General features: G+C 36.9%; 1 protein-coding gene across 1 annotated transcript in view; it reads left to right on the plus strand.

Annotated features, from left to right (window-relative positions):
* The window catches only part of PRKD1 (protein kinase D1), a 319,505-nt gene extending 313,587 nt beyond the window's left edge, over positions 1 to 5,918 (plus strand). The window contains exons 17-18 of the mRNA XM_077772733.1: positions 4,531 to 4,616; positions 5,406 to 5,918. Of these exons, the coding sequence (XP_077628859.1) occupies positions 4,531 to 4,616; positions 5,406 to 5,624 (305 nt within the window). The 3' untranslated portion in view covers positions 5,625 to 5,918. The remainder of the gene's footprint in view (positions 1 to 4,530; positions 4,617 to 5,405) is intronic.
* Positions 5,919 to 13,867: the final 7,949 nt, after the last annotated feature.

Below are 13,867 nucleotides of genomic sequence, written 5' to 3' on the forward strand. Positions count from 1 at the left end.
TGCCGGCTTCCTTTTGGCACTGCTGTGGCTACTCCGGTTTTACTAGTCTCTTTGCCCATTTGCATCTGGCTTTCCCCATTCCTTAGCTTGGATCCTTTACATTTGAATCATTGTACCTAGCACTTTCTGCTGGGAGTTAGCAAATCTGGAGGGAAATGGTGGGCTCATAAGAGAATGGACACCCAATGGCAGCTCTAAATCCAGTAAGTGTCAAGACTATGTATTAACAAAGCTCACAACAGTCCTCTTAGAGCATCCTGAGTAGTGATTAATAAATCATGGATAAAATGAGTGAGAGACCAGAATACTTAAGACCAGATACTAAAGGCCAGAGTTTTCTGAATTTCTAAAAGGGGGAAAGAATGGATTCTGAAGTCATGCAACGGGAAGCTTAACATTCATCCTTGACAATCCTAGGGTGAATGATTGAGTAGATAGTTTACATTTAGAAAACAAATCCTGATGGGGTGCCTGGCTGTCTCCATCAGAGGAGCATGTGACTCTTGATCTCAGGGTCATGAGTTCAAGCCCCACATTGGGTGTGGAGATTGCTTAAAATCTCAAAAAAAAAAAAAAAAAAAGAAAAGAAAACAAATCTTGGTCTTAGAAGAAAATAGAAGAAAATGACTAAAAGCCAATATTAGTCAACATTAGTTTACTTCATTTTATTTTCCAGGATAATTGAGTTTTCTTTTTAAGTAAGTAGAATGGTAGAATGAGTACTACTGAGGACTTAGGTGCCTTGACTATAGTAAAACATTTGGAAAACATCTCCCATGAGAACCTTTGAAGAAGTTGATAAAATATAGACTGGATAGCAATACTCCTAGGAGGTAACACTGCTTTTGTTTGTTTGTTTGTTTGTTTGTCAGCCTTGCTCAAAGAATAACCCACAGGCCTGGCAGTTGGGAGTGTGATCTAGGGTGGAGTCATCCAGCCTGATATTTAAGCATTTTCCTAACAAAAAAACGTTTCTGATAATCTCATTAATACATAGCAGATAAGCTTGTTTGGTTTGGAAGTGCTAGAAAGCTAGGAGATTAACCCCTTATGATAGGAGGAAATCACACCTATTGAGAATAATCTTTGAATGCTAAAATGTTGAGTTAAACTCACAAAGGTGTTGGGGCACCAGGGTGGTTCGGTCAGTTAAATGTCCAACTTGGTTTCAGCTCAGGTCGTGATCTTACAGTTTGGTGGATTTGAGCCCCATGTTGGGCTCTGTGCTGGCAGCCTGGCGCCTGTTTCAGATTCTTTGTCTCCCTCTCTCTCTGCTGCTCCCCTGCCTAGTGCTGTCTTTGTCTCTCTCAAAATAAATAAATAAACTTAAAAGAAAAAAATCTCACAGAGGTGTGTGTGTGTGTGTGTGTGTGAACATAAAAATATGGAAATGTAAGAATTTAATCTTCATAATTGGAAAAATTCAATTTAATTAATTTTCGACATTGTTATCAGTTGATAATAATGAGTTAATGGTATGATCTAGTTGCTATATGCCACAATATTTAAGAGAAGAGGCTCTGGAGCCAGTCCGCCTAGATTTCAGCCTCAGTTCAGGAGCTATCTTACTGTGACCAGGTTAAAGATCTTTTCCTTTTATATAAAATGTAGATTGGAATAATAACTTTTATAGGGTTGTTTTTAGGAATATATAATAATATGAATATGAAACTTAAAAAACCTTAGTAATATCTGTGTGTACAAATACATCAGCTAATTATGAATAATCCCATATTTCTTTCATCTTAGCATTTTCTTCCCCCCAAAAAAGCTTACTGAAACCTGTGAAACCAATGGAAGCATTCACATTTCACTGAAGTTAATTTCTACCCATAACATAACATGGTCACTATGTTTCCTAAGAGATTGATCTTTCCTCTCCAAATCTTAATCAAATAGGTAGCTGATATAAAAAAAATGCAAATTAGCTCCCCAACTTCCCCAGTCATCAAGTCCTGAATCAGGTAGCTTTGACTGTATTGTATGGTGTACATCAGCCTGTAGGGATCTGAAAGTACAGGCTGTCACAGGAGTCCAGAGGCAACCTGGGACAAACATTGCTTCAAATAGAATGAATCAGAATCTTTTTCATTATCAGGCAAAGAGAAATTATTTCTAGAGACATTTTTTAAATGTTTATTTTTTATTGTTTATTTTGAGAGAGTGTGTGCATGTATGTGTGCTAGCAGGAGAGTAGACAGAAAATCCCAAGCAGGTTCCCTGCTGTCAGGGCAGAAAGGGGCTCAATCCAAGAAACCATGAGATCACGACCTGAGCCGAAATCAAGAGTCAGACACTCACTGAGTGAACCACCCAGGGCCCTCAAGAGAAATAATTTCTATAGTCTTTCGGTAATCTAGAGTTCTATCTCTCTGATGCTAACATTCCAAGTATTTGCACGCTTGACTGGCCATAGAATGAAACACTTAAGAATTCTTTGATTGGAGAGAGTAAATGCAATAGTTCACATTTAAATGCCATCTAGGCCAATACACTCTTGCCTTAGCTAGGATATCTTAGGAAACACAGTACTTAGTACAATTTCAAATTCCAAGCATGTGTTCCCAGAGAGCTTTTGAAAGTATAGTTCTCTCGGTGAACTGTGTATTGGGCATGTGCTTTAAAACATCCATTCACATGATTTACTCACTGGTGAGTAAAGTGCACCTTCCGTTCTGGCTGCTGTGAAGTCACAGAGCAAAAATGGAGGATGAGGGGAGACAGGAGAGCTTATGTGCTACTGTAAGTAGCATTATGCTTCCCCAGACCCTGCAGGCAATAAATACATGTTATTAATTCACTCCTTCTTCTTTGAATTCTGTAATTAGGAAGGTAGGAGTACAGTAACTCAACAAAAGGTCTGGTTTGTGCCCAAATGCACCCCAACAGTGAACCACACTGCCTAATGGGGAGGGAAGTACTGCCAGAGGAGAAACTATAAGTTTCTGAAGGGAATGGAATATGTGGAGATTAAAATTTTTTTCTGCTGAATGAAGCACACAATCACAGTCTGAACACAGCCAGAGTACCCAGGCAAGTACTTCCAAGAGAAAACTTAGGATCTAAGGGCAGAATTAGAAGATTTATGTGTGTACATATAAATATGTGTGTGTATTTGTGTGTTGATAAATATATTTTGTGGCTCTTGGCAGACAAAAACAAATATGAGTAACTTTGAGCACCTGGTGTTACTCTGAAAACAGGTCCATCATTAGTGTTTGAGAGCCCCATTCTTCTCATCACTGTTTCTAACTCTTAAAACACTCTTTTTTCACCTCATACAATCCAGCATCAACTGTGCCATCCAAAATGCCTTTCACTGAGTCAATTTTTAAAAGAAATTCGAAAGTTTTTCTTTTTTTAAACAATGTTCTCTTTATTGGTAATGTTCTTCACATGTGTCACTCATTCATTAATCTGTTCATTCACCAAATCTGCCATAACAAATTGTGGTTGGCAATTACTTAGGGAACAAAAATAGTGATAAAGTTCTGACTCTAAAACATAGTGACCACAGTACGTTATGGGTAGAAATTAACTTCAGTGTAATGTGAATGCTTCCATTGGTTTCACAGGTTTCGGTAAGCTCTTTTTGGGGGGGAGGGGGAAGAAAATGCTAAGAGAAAGAAATATGAGATTATTATGAGAATGAGTAGAAAGTATAGTAGTGAATGTAATAAATAATGAACTATTAATAATCTAGGCTGAAAATATAACTTCTACAAAGATGAGGGAAAATTCTGTCATATGAAGTATAGGTAACTCAGATGCTTTGTAGACTAGATAACTAGAAGAATCACTTTCATCCCCCTAAATTACACTCTGTCGGAGTCCCAATCAGAGGCTGAGTACTAAGCTGGATAGATGGGTTCTAACCTCATAGAATCATTCTTGTTAGACAAATTCCTTTCCTGTCTTCCCCTAGAAAACAATGAAGGCTGATATAATTCTAATTCATTGGATATTTTAAAAACCAAATGAGAGAAACAAAAGTGTTTTTCTATTGAGTCATTGGCTTTTAGGCTCTGAGTTTTTCCTGAGTCATGGCCATGTTGTGTTTTATTTTATTCCTTTTATTTGGTGTGAGGTGTCTGTCATTTAATTTAAGATTATAAAGCCCATTACGTATAGTTAATCTTTAAACTCAAAACAAGATTAGTAAATGCTTTCTCTTGAATATTAGTTGTATTCTGCATTTAATACAAGAAATAGTTAAATGATGTATATTTAGACAAAATTCCTGTTGTCAAAAAACGTATTACAGACTAGAAGAGGAATTTACCATTGTACTCACTAAAGACTCGTACTCCCTCCTCCACAATTATTTTCAATTTCATTTTTTAACATCCAAAATAAAATGAAGGGTAGGTTTTAGAATTCTCAAGAGGTATTTTCTTCAGGTTCTAGTGCTTGCTATCACAATGCTGCATTTGACAGTGTGAAAGAGTGAATGTGAAATAAACTATAAATGACTTATTCATATATTCCAGATATGTCAGCCATTTTTATCAATGATTGAATTTTTTTCAGCCATCGATCTTATCAATAACTTGCTGCAAGTAAAAATGAGAAAGCGTTATAGCGTGGATAAGACTTTGAGTCACCCTTGGCTACAGGTAAAAATCATTCATTGAATATTTTCCCAATCAGCTGAACTTCTGAATATTTATAAGATTTCATATTATATGTAAAAATCTTTTGTTATATTCTTAATTAAAAGTGTTCTTATATCAATTCATTTGCCAAAATGCATGCAACTTCTTAGGAATCAATAACAATTTAGTGTTTCTTAATCTCGCTACCAAGAAAATGTGACAGGGAAGAAATATATCACACATACATACGTGCACGTGCACACATGCCAAAAAAAAAAACCCAGAAAATCTAAGTCGTTATAAAACTCCAAGGACCAGATTTCAAGAGCATCTGTATGTGTAATCCTGAGAAGTGTCCAAGTAGATGCACATCTGGTCATACACTATACTCCTTTGCAAGCTGTGTTTTAAAAGCCTACGCTAATATTCATGGAACAAATGCATGGCATATATAAAACACATGCATGTGTTTGTTTTCTCTTACATATATATTTTCACATTCAACTTGAGAAAAATGATACTGTGAAATACTGAAGGATTATTTGTAGGCATTAAATATCAAAGGAATACCAGGATTCCTAATTGCTTGATCGCAAGTATTGATTGCCCACCCTCTGATGCACAGTAGCTTAGGCAAACATGACGGCTTCGGTGCCAATGATGTCACTTCAGGGTACCTGATGGGAAGACAGGGCACCGATAGAGTGGAAGGCAAAAAGGTCACTCATCGGTTGTGGGTACTGACAACAAATGAGGCAGTATTTTAATGAATATTTTGGAATTGGTAATATTTTGGAATTCCTTCCTCAGGATTATCAGACCTGGTTAGATTTGCGAGAGCTGGAGTGCAAAATCGGGGAACGCTACATCACCCACGAAAGCGATGATCTGCGGTGGGAGCAGTATGCCAGGGAGCAGGGGCTGCAGTACCCTGTGCACCTGATCAATCCAAGTGCTAGCCACAGTGACAGTCCTGAAGCTGAAGAAACAGAGATGAAAGCCCTCAGTGAGCGTGTCAGCATCCTCTGAGTTCCATCCCCTATAATCTGTCAAAACACTGTGGAATTAATAAATACATACGGTCAGGTTTAACATTTGCCTTGCAGAACTGCCATTATTTTCTGTCAGATGAGAACAAAGCTGTTAAACTGTTAGCACTGTTGATGTATCTGAGTTGCCAAGACAAATCAACAGAAGCATTTGTATTTTGTGTGACCAACTGTGTTGTATTAACAAAAGTTCCCTGAAACACTAAACTTGTTATTGTGAATGATTCATGTTGTATTTAATGCATTAAACCTGTCTCCACTGTGCCTTTGCAAATCAGTGTTTTTCTTACTGGAGCCTCAATTTGGTAAGAGTCTATAGAACCTGTCCATGAAATATTTCTGTCCTGTGTGTCCCATTGGCATTGTCATTATAAGCAAACTCTTGAAGAGTAGATTATTACCAGTTCTATGAACAACTCCAAAACTCATGTGGAAAAAGCGAATGATGGGGGGTGGAAGGTGGATTTACAGTCCTAGACACAAATGCATGAAAGAGTTTACTGTATAGTTTGAAAACCTTTGCCTGCCTGGTGTGCCTCAGTATGTTTAAACTCAAGTAAGTGGACCTAAGTGCACCTACTACTCATAAGCCTAAATGCCTTAGAAATGTAAACTGCCATATATAACAGATATGTCCCCCTTTCTTACAGTACCCTCTGTACTATGGGATATCAGCAGCTAAGCAACCTTTCGCCTTTGTGTATTTTTCAGTAATAACAAATAAATATTCTTGTCAAAGTGTGTGTCCATCTGAATTTGTATTCCACACTAGTGTTTTTTGGGCCGTTTAGGAACAGAGGTGTCTGCACAGAAAGCAGAAAAAGTCTCATGCTTTAGAATTTGGCTTTTACTACTCTGAAGCTTAAAAGTGTGTTTCAAGATGTAATGAAGCATTTCTGTTTTGCGTGTCATCTGTTTTCCAATAGAAAGAGCTGTCAAAGGGAAAAATGACCAAAGCCAAACAGGAGACTTGGAGGCATTAAGAATATTTCAAAAAGGCATTCTCAGTGTAGCTTCCTGATTTAGTCAATGTAAACCCAGGATTTATTACAATAATGGCTCTGATTTCTTTGAATATTATCTAAACAATAAGATTCTAAAGTGAACAACAAGAACACTTAAAGACTGGGGAAAAAAATTCCTGAAGAGAAAGCCAACTGAAGTGTTTATTCTCCAGCCTGGGGAAGAGAAAACTAATATTGGACTTAACAGGCTTTGGAGTATGGAGTGGATAATGTGGGCCGTTTTTCTTTCTAGCAAGACAACAAAGCATTCTCATGGATCACTGTTACTATATAACAGAAATGATATAAATATTTAGAAGAATTTTGTAAGTGTGAGACACTTGAATGTATTAGGTAAGTACGGGAAGACTACAGACAATATTTGCAGAGTAGAATAGTTGGATCTTTCTAGTGGTTGGTCACTATTTTGTATTATTATCTATTCCTTATTCTTTTCTATTATTATTTATCCCTTATCCTAAGGGATTTGAAATTTACATCTCAGAACACCATTCAAACTTCTAAAGTAGAAGAATAAGCAACATCACAGGGCTCACTCTGCCAGCAAGACAGAGTTTGGATAGAAGCCAGGGCAAGAAGTGAGCCAAAAGACCAACTAGACTATTGAAATAACCCTTCTGAGATGATGAGGACCTGATGTAAAACAGTAGTAAATGGAATTTAAGTGTGGAATTTAAAGGAATCCAGAATGGATCCTTGGTGATCATTAGATGATTGATGGAACTATTGGTTGAAAGGACTTCCAGCCTTAGGGTGAGTTCATGTTTGAACATGTTGAACATAAAGTTCTAGAGGACCCCAAGTTTAGAATATCCTGAAAGCATTTAAATATGTGTCTGGAGCTTCGGGGAAGAATTCTGGAGCTGAAGGTACAGATTTGGAAGTCCAAAGCTCACCATATGTTGATTAGGATGACTTGGATTCTTGGGGGAGAGAATGAGACAGAAGTGATCTTAGAACATATATCTAAGAAATACCAATATGGAATGTTTGGTCAGAATGAAAGGAAAATTGAAAAGGAATGTTTAAAGATGGAATTCACGGGGCGCCTGGGTGGCTTAGTCGGTTAAGCGTCCGACTTTCGCTTAGGTCATGATCTCGCGGTTCGTGGGTTCGAGCCCCGCATCGGGCTCTGTGCTGACTGCTGGCTCAGAGCCTGGAGCCTGCTTCAGCCTGTGACTCCCTCTCTCTCTGACCCTCCCCTGCTCACGCTGTCTCTCTCTCTCTCCTAGAAATAAAAAAAATATATTAATAAAAATAAATAAATAAAGATGGAATTCACTGGAGTAATAATGTAGAAGTCAAAGGAAGAAGTTCAAAAATGAAGTAGGCAGTAGAAAATACTACAGAGGGATCATGATTTCGGCCTTTTGGGGAGCAACCCTTCTAGCATTTTGTAATGAATATGGCTCTACTGCTACATTCAAAATAGCCATGTCAAATGGACATGTGTGTGGCAATGCTATTTAGACAGCCTGTTGTGCAGTGTCATCAAGTCCAGGAAAAAGAAAAAACTGCTGATGTTCAGCATAAAGGGAGCCCCTGAAAGTCATGCCATATCTCTTCCACCCAGAAGTATCAGTGATGCTGCAAAGAATCTAATTTCATTGAATGAGTACCCACTTTCTATGCTAAAAATCATCAATAAAGTTGTCCAGACTTCACACCAGTGGTCTATCATAGTATTAAGTGACATAGGTAGGTCCATAGTCTATGTTTAGTTCAAAAGGTACCCCAGCATTTTTGATACGGAAGTATCTTCTGATTCTAACAACAACAACAACAAATATATATGTGTGTGTATATATATATATGTGTGTGTGTGTGTGTGTGTGTATGTGTGTGTGTGTATGTACACACACAAAAGAGAGAGAGAGCGAGAGAGGGAAATGACAAAGCATGTTTTAGGGATGATGTGTCATCTGTCATTGTCACAGAGACAACATTCCCTAAGCAGTGGCAGTGACTTTATTAGCCCACCCAAAGTGCCATAGAAATTGCTGGTTTCTATCTGTGTATCTTGAAATAACACAAACTGCCACTGTTCTCGCATTTGGCCTGAAGAAGAGGACAGTGCTGAGAAAAATATTTTGATCAGCGATGCTTGAATGTGTTCATTTATCCCTAAGGAAGAGATCATCTTTGAGTTTGGTGAATACTCACTCTGATGGAGACTATTTTGAGAAATATATAATGAGCCATTGTGACTGAACATGTAAAATAAGTACAGTGGTGAGAATAAGAAAATGTTCTTATTCTCCTCTGCATCCATTATCCAGTCACTATTAAGTTTGACTACCCCTAGGAACAGATTAAGTTTGCATAACATTTGTTTGGACTTGTTTTAAGAAACCAAGTACTGGTTCCTATGAAGATACCCCAAGGCCTATGGAGAAGAGCCTTCTGCTTTCTGCTGCCAATAGGAAACAAGTTTCTTCATCTCAGCCTTTTCACATCCCCTTAAGACTGTTCTTTCCACCCCACTCCTTCGCCTTTCCTCCTATTCATTTTTTTTCTTACCATGCATTGACCTATGTCTCACATTGTTTTTTGCTCCCCTTCTTCTCTTTAACTACCTTCTTTTTTGTTAGATGTTTTTAGTATCCACCAATGAATACCCTTTGACTGAAAATAGGCTCAGCTTCCCACTTGCAACAAAACAATATAAACAAATCAACTTGAACTTTACTTCTCCAGTCAGCAATTGTTTGATTTCTATCTATTCGGTCTCTGGCAAATTTCTCACTTTTCTTTTTCCTTTGACTTCTGTGTTTATATCCCATGGAATAAAATTTCATTTTTATCATTAATGAATCTCTTCTCGTAAGAGTTGTCAGTACCCTCTACCTCAAAATTGATGGATTGTCTCAGTATAATGGAGGTTGGAAACCCAAATATAGAGACACACTAACTTTAGCTTGAATTCTGGGTGACCGTGAAAGTACTGTAATGGCTCCTATCACTTTAGGGGGATTGTGAGGGACTAAATAAAATAATAACAGACATAAAACTCATTGCCTACCTGGCTCAAGGCATCATTAAAGTGGTTTGTTCTTCCTTAGTCATTCAACAACTACTTTTAGCCATTTCCTGTGTGCTAGGAATATGGCAGATGAAAAGAGAGATGTGGTTGCCGCCTGTATTCCTTATGACCTGCCTTATCTGATGTTCTGCCTCCATTTATTCTGATGGGCTACTGAAAGGGCCATGACCTATGAAGCTTAACAGGCATGAATCCAAATCCCAACTCCAAGCCTTGTTAAGTGAACTTCCACGAACTCCTTTAAAATCTCTTAGGCCTCTTCATGAGGAGAATGGCAATAATGGAATAACTAAGGGAAGTATTTAAATTTCTTAGGCAAATTGCTGGCATATGTTGCAGGGCAACAAATGTTAATTTCCTCCTCTCCCATACCTCTGTATGCAATTGCTAAAGTTTTCCTTACTTTCTTTTTCAATACCTTCTCCTCATATGGTTTATTTCCATGAGTTCAGTTATTAGTTTAGCTAGCACTCCCAAATCCATATTGGGCACCCTGAACTCTCAACAATCTGGTCTCCTCTCTCCTTGAATTTATAGACTATATCTATCTACAAGTCCCATCATGACTTAAATTCAACATGTCTAAAATCAGCATTATCATTTTTCACCTTCAAATCAGCAGCAATGTAGACTTCTTCTCAGTGAAACCTTTTTCTTCAGGCTCTTCTCCCTCCCATCTACTCTATACACCACTGACAGGTTTATCTTCACCAATATTACTTTCATCCTTTTGCTCACATGTTCTAAAATCCTCAAGGACTCTACTTCCAAGTATCTACAGATATATTCAAATTATTTAATGGTACAAAAGCTGTGGGGTCCAAAAATTAATTAAGTACTATTCAGTTAGAATTCTGTGAATCCCACAGATTCCATTTCAGGACTTAGGAATTAGTTTCACTTCTTTGAAGTTCATTTCTTATTTCTATAACAAGACAAGAAGCAATATATAAGCTTATATAAACTTATTTCTGTAACAAAACAAGATGACTTCTCAACTTTCCCCTAATTCATAGATTTTTATGAGAGCATAATGGTTTAATTTAAATGTCAACAAGGTGTCAATGCACTTTTTGTCAGCTCTTTTTATGTTTCTTTTTCTTTTTTTAAATTTTATTTATTGAGAGAGAGCACATGTGCACAAACGGTAGAGGGAGAAAGAAAGAATCTTTTATTTTTTTTAGTTTATTTATTTTGAGAGAGAGAGAGAAAGCACAAGCAGGGGAGGGATAGAAAGAGAGAGAGAGAGAGAGAGAGAGTGTGTCTCAACCAGACTCCATGCTGTCGGCACAGAGCCAGGTGCGGGGCTTGATACCATGAACTATGAGATCATGACCTGAGCCTAAACCAAGAGTCAGATGCTTAACCAACACAGGACTTTTTTTTTTTTTAACTCTCTTATGTTTCTAATTCTCTGGGGGAAATGCTATTTTTAAAAAGGTAAAGTCACATCCTTCCCTGGGCCTCCTTTGTGTCAAAGATTATGTCCAGGAACTTTTGACAATAGATGAGTTCTTTAAGTGACTGTGGGCTATCAGCTAATCTGAAAAGTGTGAACACTTGCTGCAGAATTTCTTTGTATAACTTACTAAAATGGTAAGACTCTGAGTTAAGATTTAGTTTTTCCCTGGGAAATCAAAGAATCTTTATGTCTTATGCTATTTATTTTTTTAATATACCCTAAAACTCTTGGATCTTCTTTTGAAATATTTTTATGTAGCTTCATCTTGAGAACCGAAGTTCAGCTTTACTTGAACTTTGGGCACTTACTGATCTCAGCATCTCAGTTGTCAAGGCGATTTTTATTTTCTTCTTATAGTTTGCCTTCACATTTGAGGGCAGGTAACTGTCTAGTATTGGTTGGCTACTGGATTCCATTTGCTTCCACAGAGACAAGGATAATTGGAGGCAGATACCTAAGTGTGACTTATATATAGCTATTATGCAAACTCCCCCATCAACTGGATTCTGTGCAGGAGTTTTTACCCCTTTAGACTGAGGCAGAGGAGCAGGAAGAATCACTTTGAGTAAAGATACAGAAGTAAGAACTTGACATGAATAGAGAAAAAGCTCCTGAAGTAAAGGGTTAATATGAAAGTAGACCCAGGAAGTAACATTGTCCACGTTAAGTAGAAATAAATAATCAAAAGCCTCAAAAAGGAGAATTCACACTCTGTCTAAAATAAATAGGAAGCTATTGGCAATTTTTGTAAGGAAAATTTTGGAATTCTTTATTTCATACTTAAGAAAGAAATAAGAATTTTTTTGTTTGGGGTCTAAGAATGTAAATACTATCTTTAAGTCATGCTTTTGTTCACAGAGAGTAAAAGCCTTTTTTAAAAAATGTAATACAAGCAGAGTCTACATTAAACTGACTATTCTCTCATTACTTCCAGTTTTGTACAGTACTCGTCTGTGAATTTCTTCCTCATACTTGATTCTCATTCTTCAGACACTCAGATACACTAAGAACATCTCAAAGGAGATAGTGACTTGAAGAATTAAGCCACTCTTGGACTTCATAAAATTGTAGCTTGTGTACATAGAGAAATAATCATTAGAGCCAATTATCTTTAGACAGACTGATGTTTCAAACTCTAATTACAAAGTTTTAGCCTTGTTAACGCATGTGCTTCATTTTATATCTTGGCTACCACATTTTATTGTTACAATTCATTAAAAATAATGTGAAAATGAAGATCATCATAAACTTCATCATATAAAGCAAAGGAAAAAATAAGGCCTGGGTGATGATAACAACATTTTATATTTGCATAGCAACTTCCTTTTACGGAGCTCAAAACATTTCACAAATATTATCTCATTAATCTTGAGGAAAGCAATAAAAAATAAAAAAACATCTCTGAGCTAAGAAAATTGATGCAATAAAGGGCTACAGTTTGTTTCCAATGTTTCACACTGAATTATAAACAAAGTAGAAGTATTCGGATTCATCTTTCATTTTAAAATTTACATATAGTAAAATTGACCTTTTTTTGGTCTACATTTTGGTCTACATTTTGCACATACAGATTCATGTAACTGTTATCATATTCAGGATACAGAAGGATCCTATCACTCTTAAAAAAAAAAACAAAAAACAGTCTTCTTTATGATGCTCCTTTGGAGTCTAGCTCTCTCCAACTAATCTTCCCACCTCTATGGAGTTGCCTTTTTCAGAATTTCATGTAAACGGAATCACAGAGCATGCAAATTTTGTTTGTTAATTTATTTCCTTCAGTAATGCCTCTGAGATTCATCTGTGCTGTGTGAATCAATAGTTTATTCCTTTCTATTGCTGAGTAGTATTCCATTGCCTGGATGTATCAAGTTTGTTTATCCATTTGCCTGTTACAGGACATTTTAGGTTGTTTCCAGTTTAGTTTGATTTTTTTTTAATTTTTTAACCTTTATTTATTTGAGAGACAGAGAGAAACAGAGTATGAGTGAGGGAGGGGCAGAAAAAAGTGAGGGAGACAAAGAATCTGAAGCAGGCTCCAAGCTCCTAGCTGTCAGCACAGAGCCCCACATGGGGCTTGAACCCATGAACTGTAAGATCATGATCTGAGGCAAAGTTAGATGCTTAACCGAATAACCCCCAGTTTGGGTTGATTTGTACACAACCCAAACATTGATCTTTACATGATGTACAGAATGCGTGAGAAAAGTTTCATTTCTCTAGATTAGATTATCCATTAGCAGTAGGTTGAGTTCTGTGGTGTCTGTTACCTTATAAGAAACTGACAAGGTGTTTTGCAGAGTGTCTATACAATTTTTCATTTCCATGGACAGTGTATGAAAGTTCTAGTTGCTCAACAATCTCCTTAGCACTTGGTATTGTCATTCTTAAAAAATTTATTTTACTCACTCTAATCAGTGTGTGGTGGCAAGTCACTGTGATTTTCACTTGGATTTCCATAGTGGATAGTCACACTATCTTTCCTTATGTTTATTTTCCATTGGTATTTTGGTAACTTGTTGTGTTCAACTATTTTGCTCTTAATAGTTTTAGGAATTTTGTAGATTCTTTGGGATTTTCTACACAGACGATCACCTGCAAATAGACAATATTTTGTGTATTTCTTTCCAATCTTAGGCATTTGTTTCTTGGTCCTTTGTATATAAACTGTCAAATTAGGCATGCAGATTTATTTG

The sequence above is a fragment of the Crocuta crocuta genome, unplaced genomic scaffold (assembly GCF_008692635.1).
Source record: "Crocuta crocuta isolate KB4526 unplaced genomic scaffold, BGI_CrCroc_1.0 scaffold116, whole genome shotgun sequence".
NCBI classification, from domain to species: domain Eukaryota; kingdom Metazoa; phylum Chordata; class Mammalia; order Carnivora; family Hyaenidae; genus Crocuta; species Crocuta crocuta.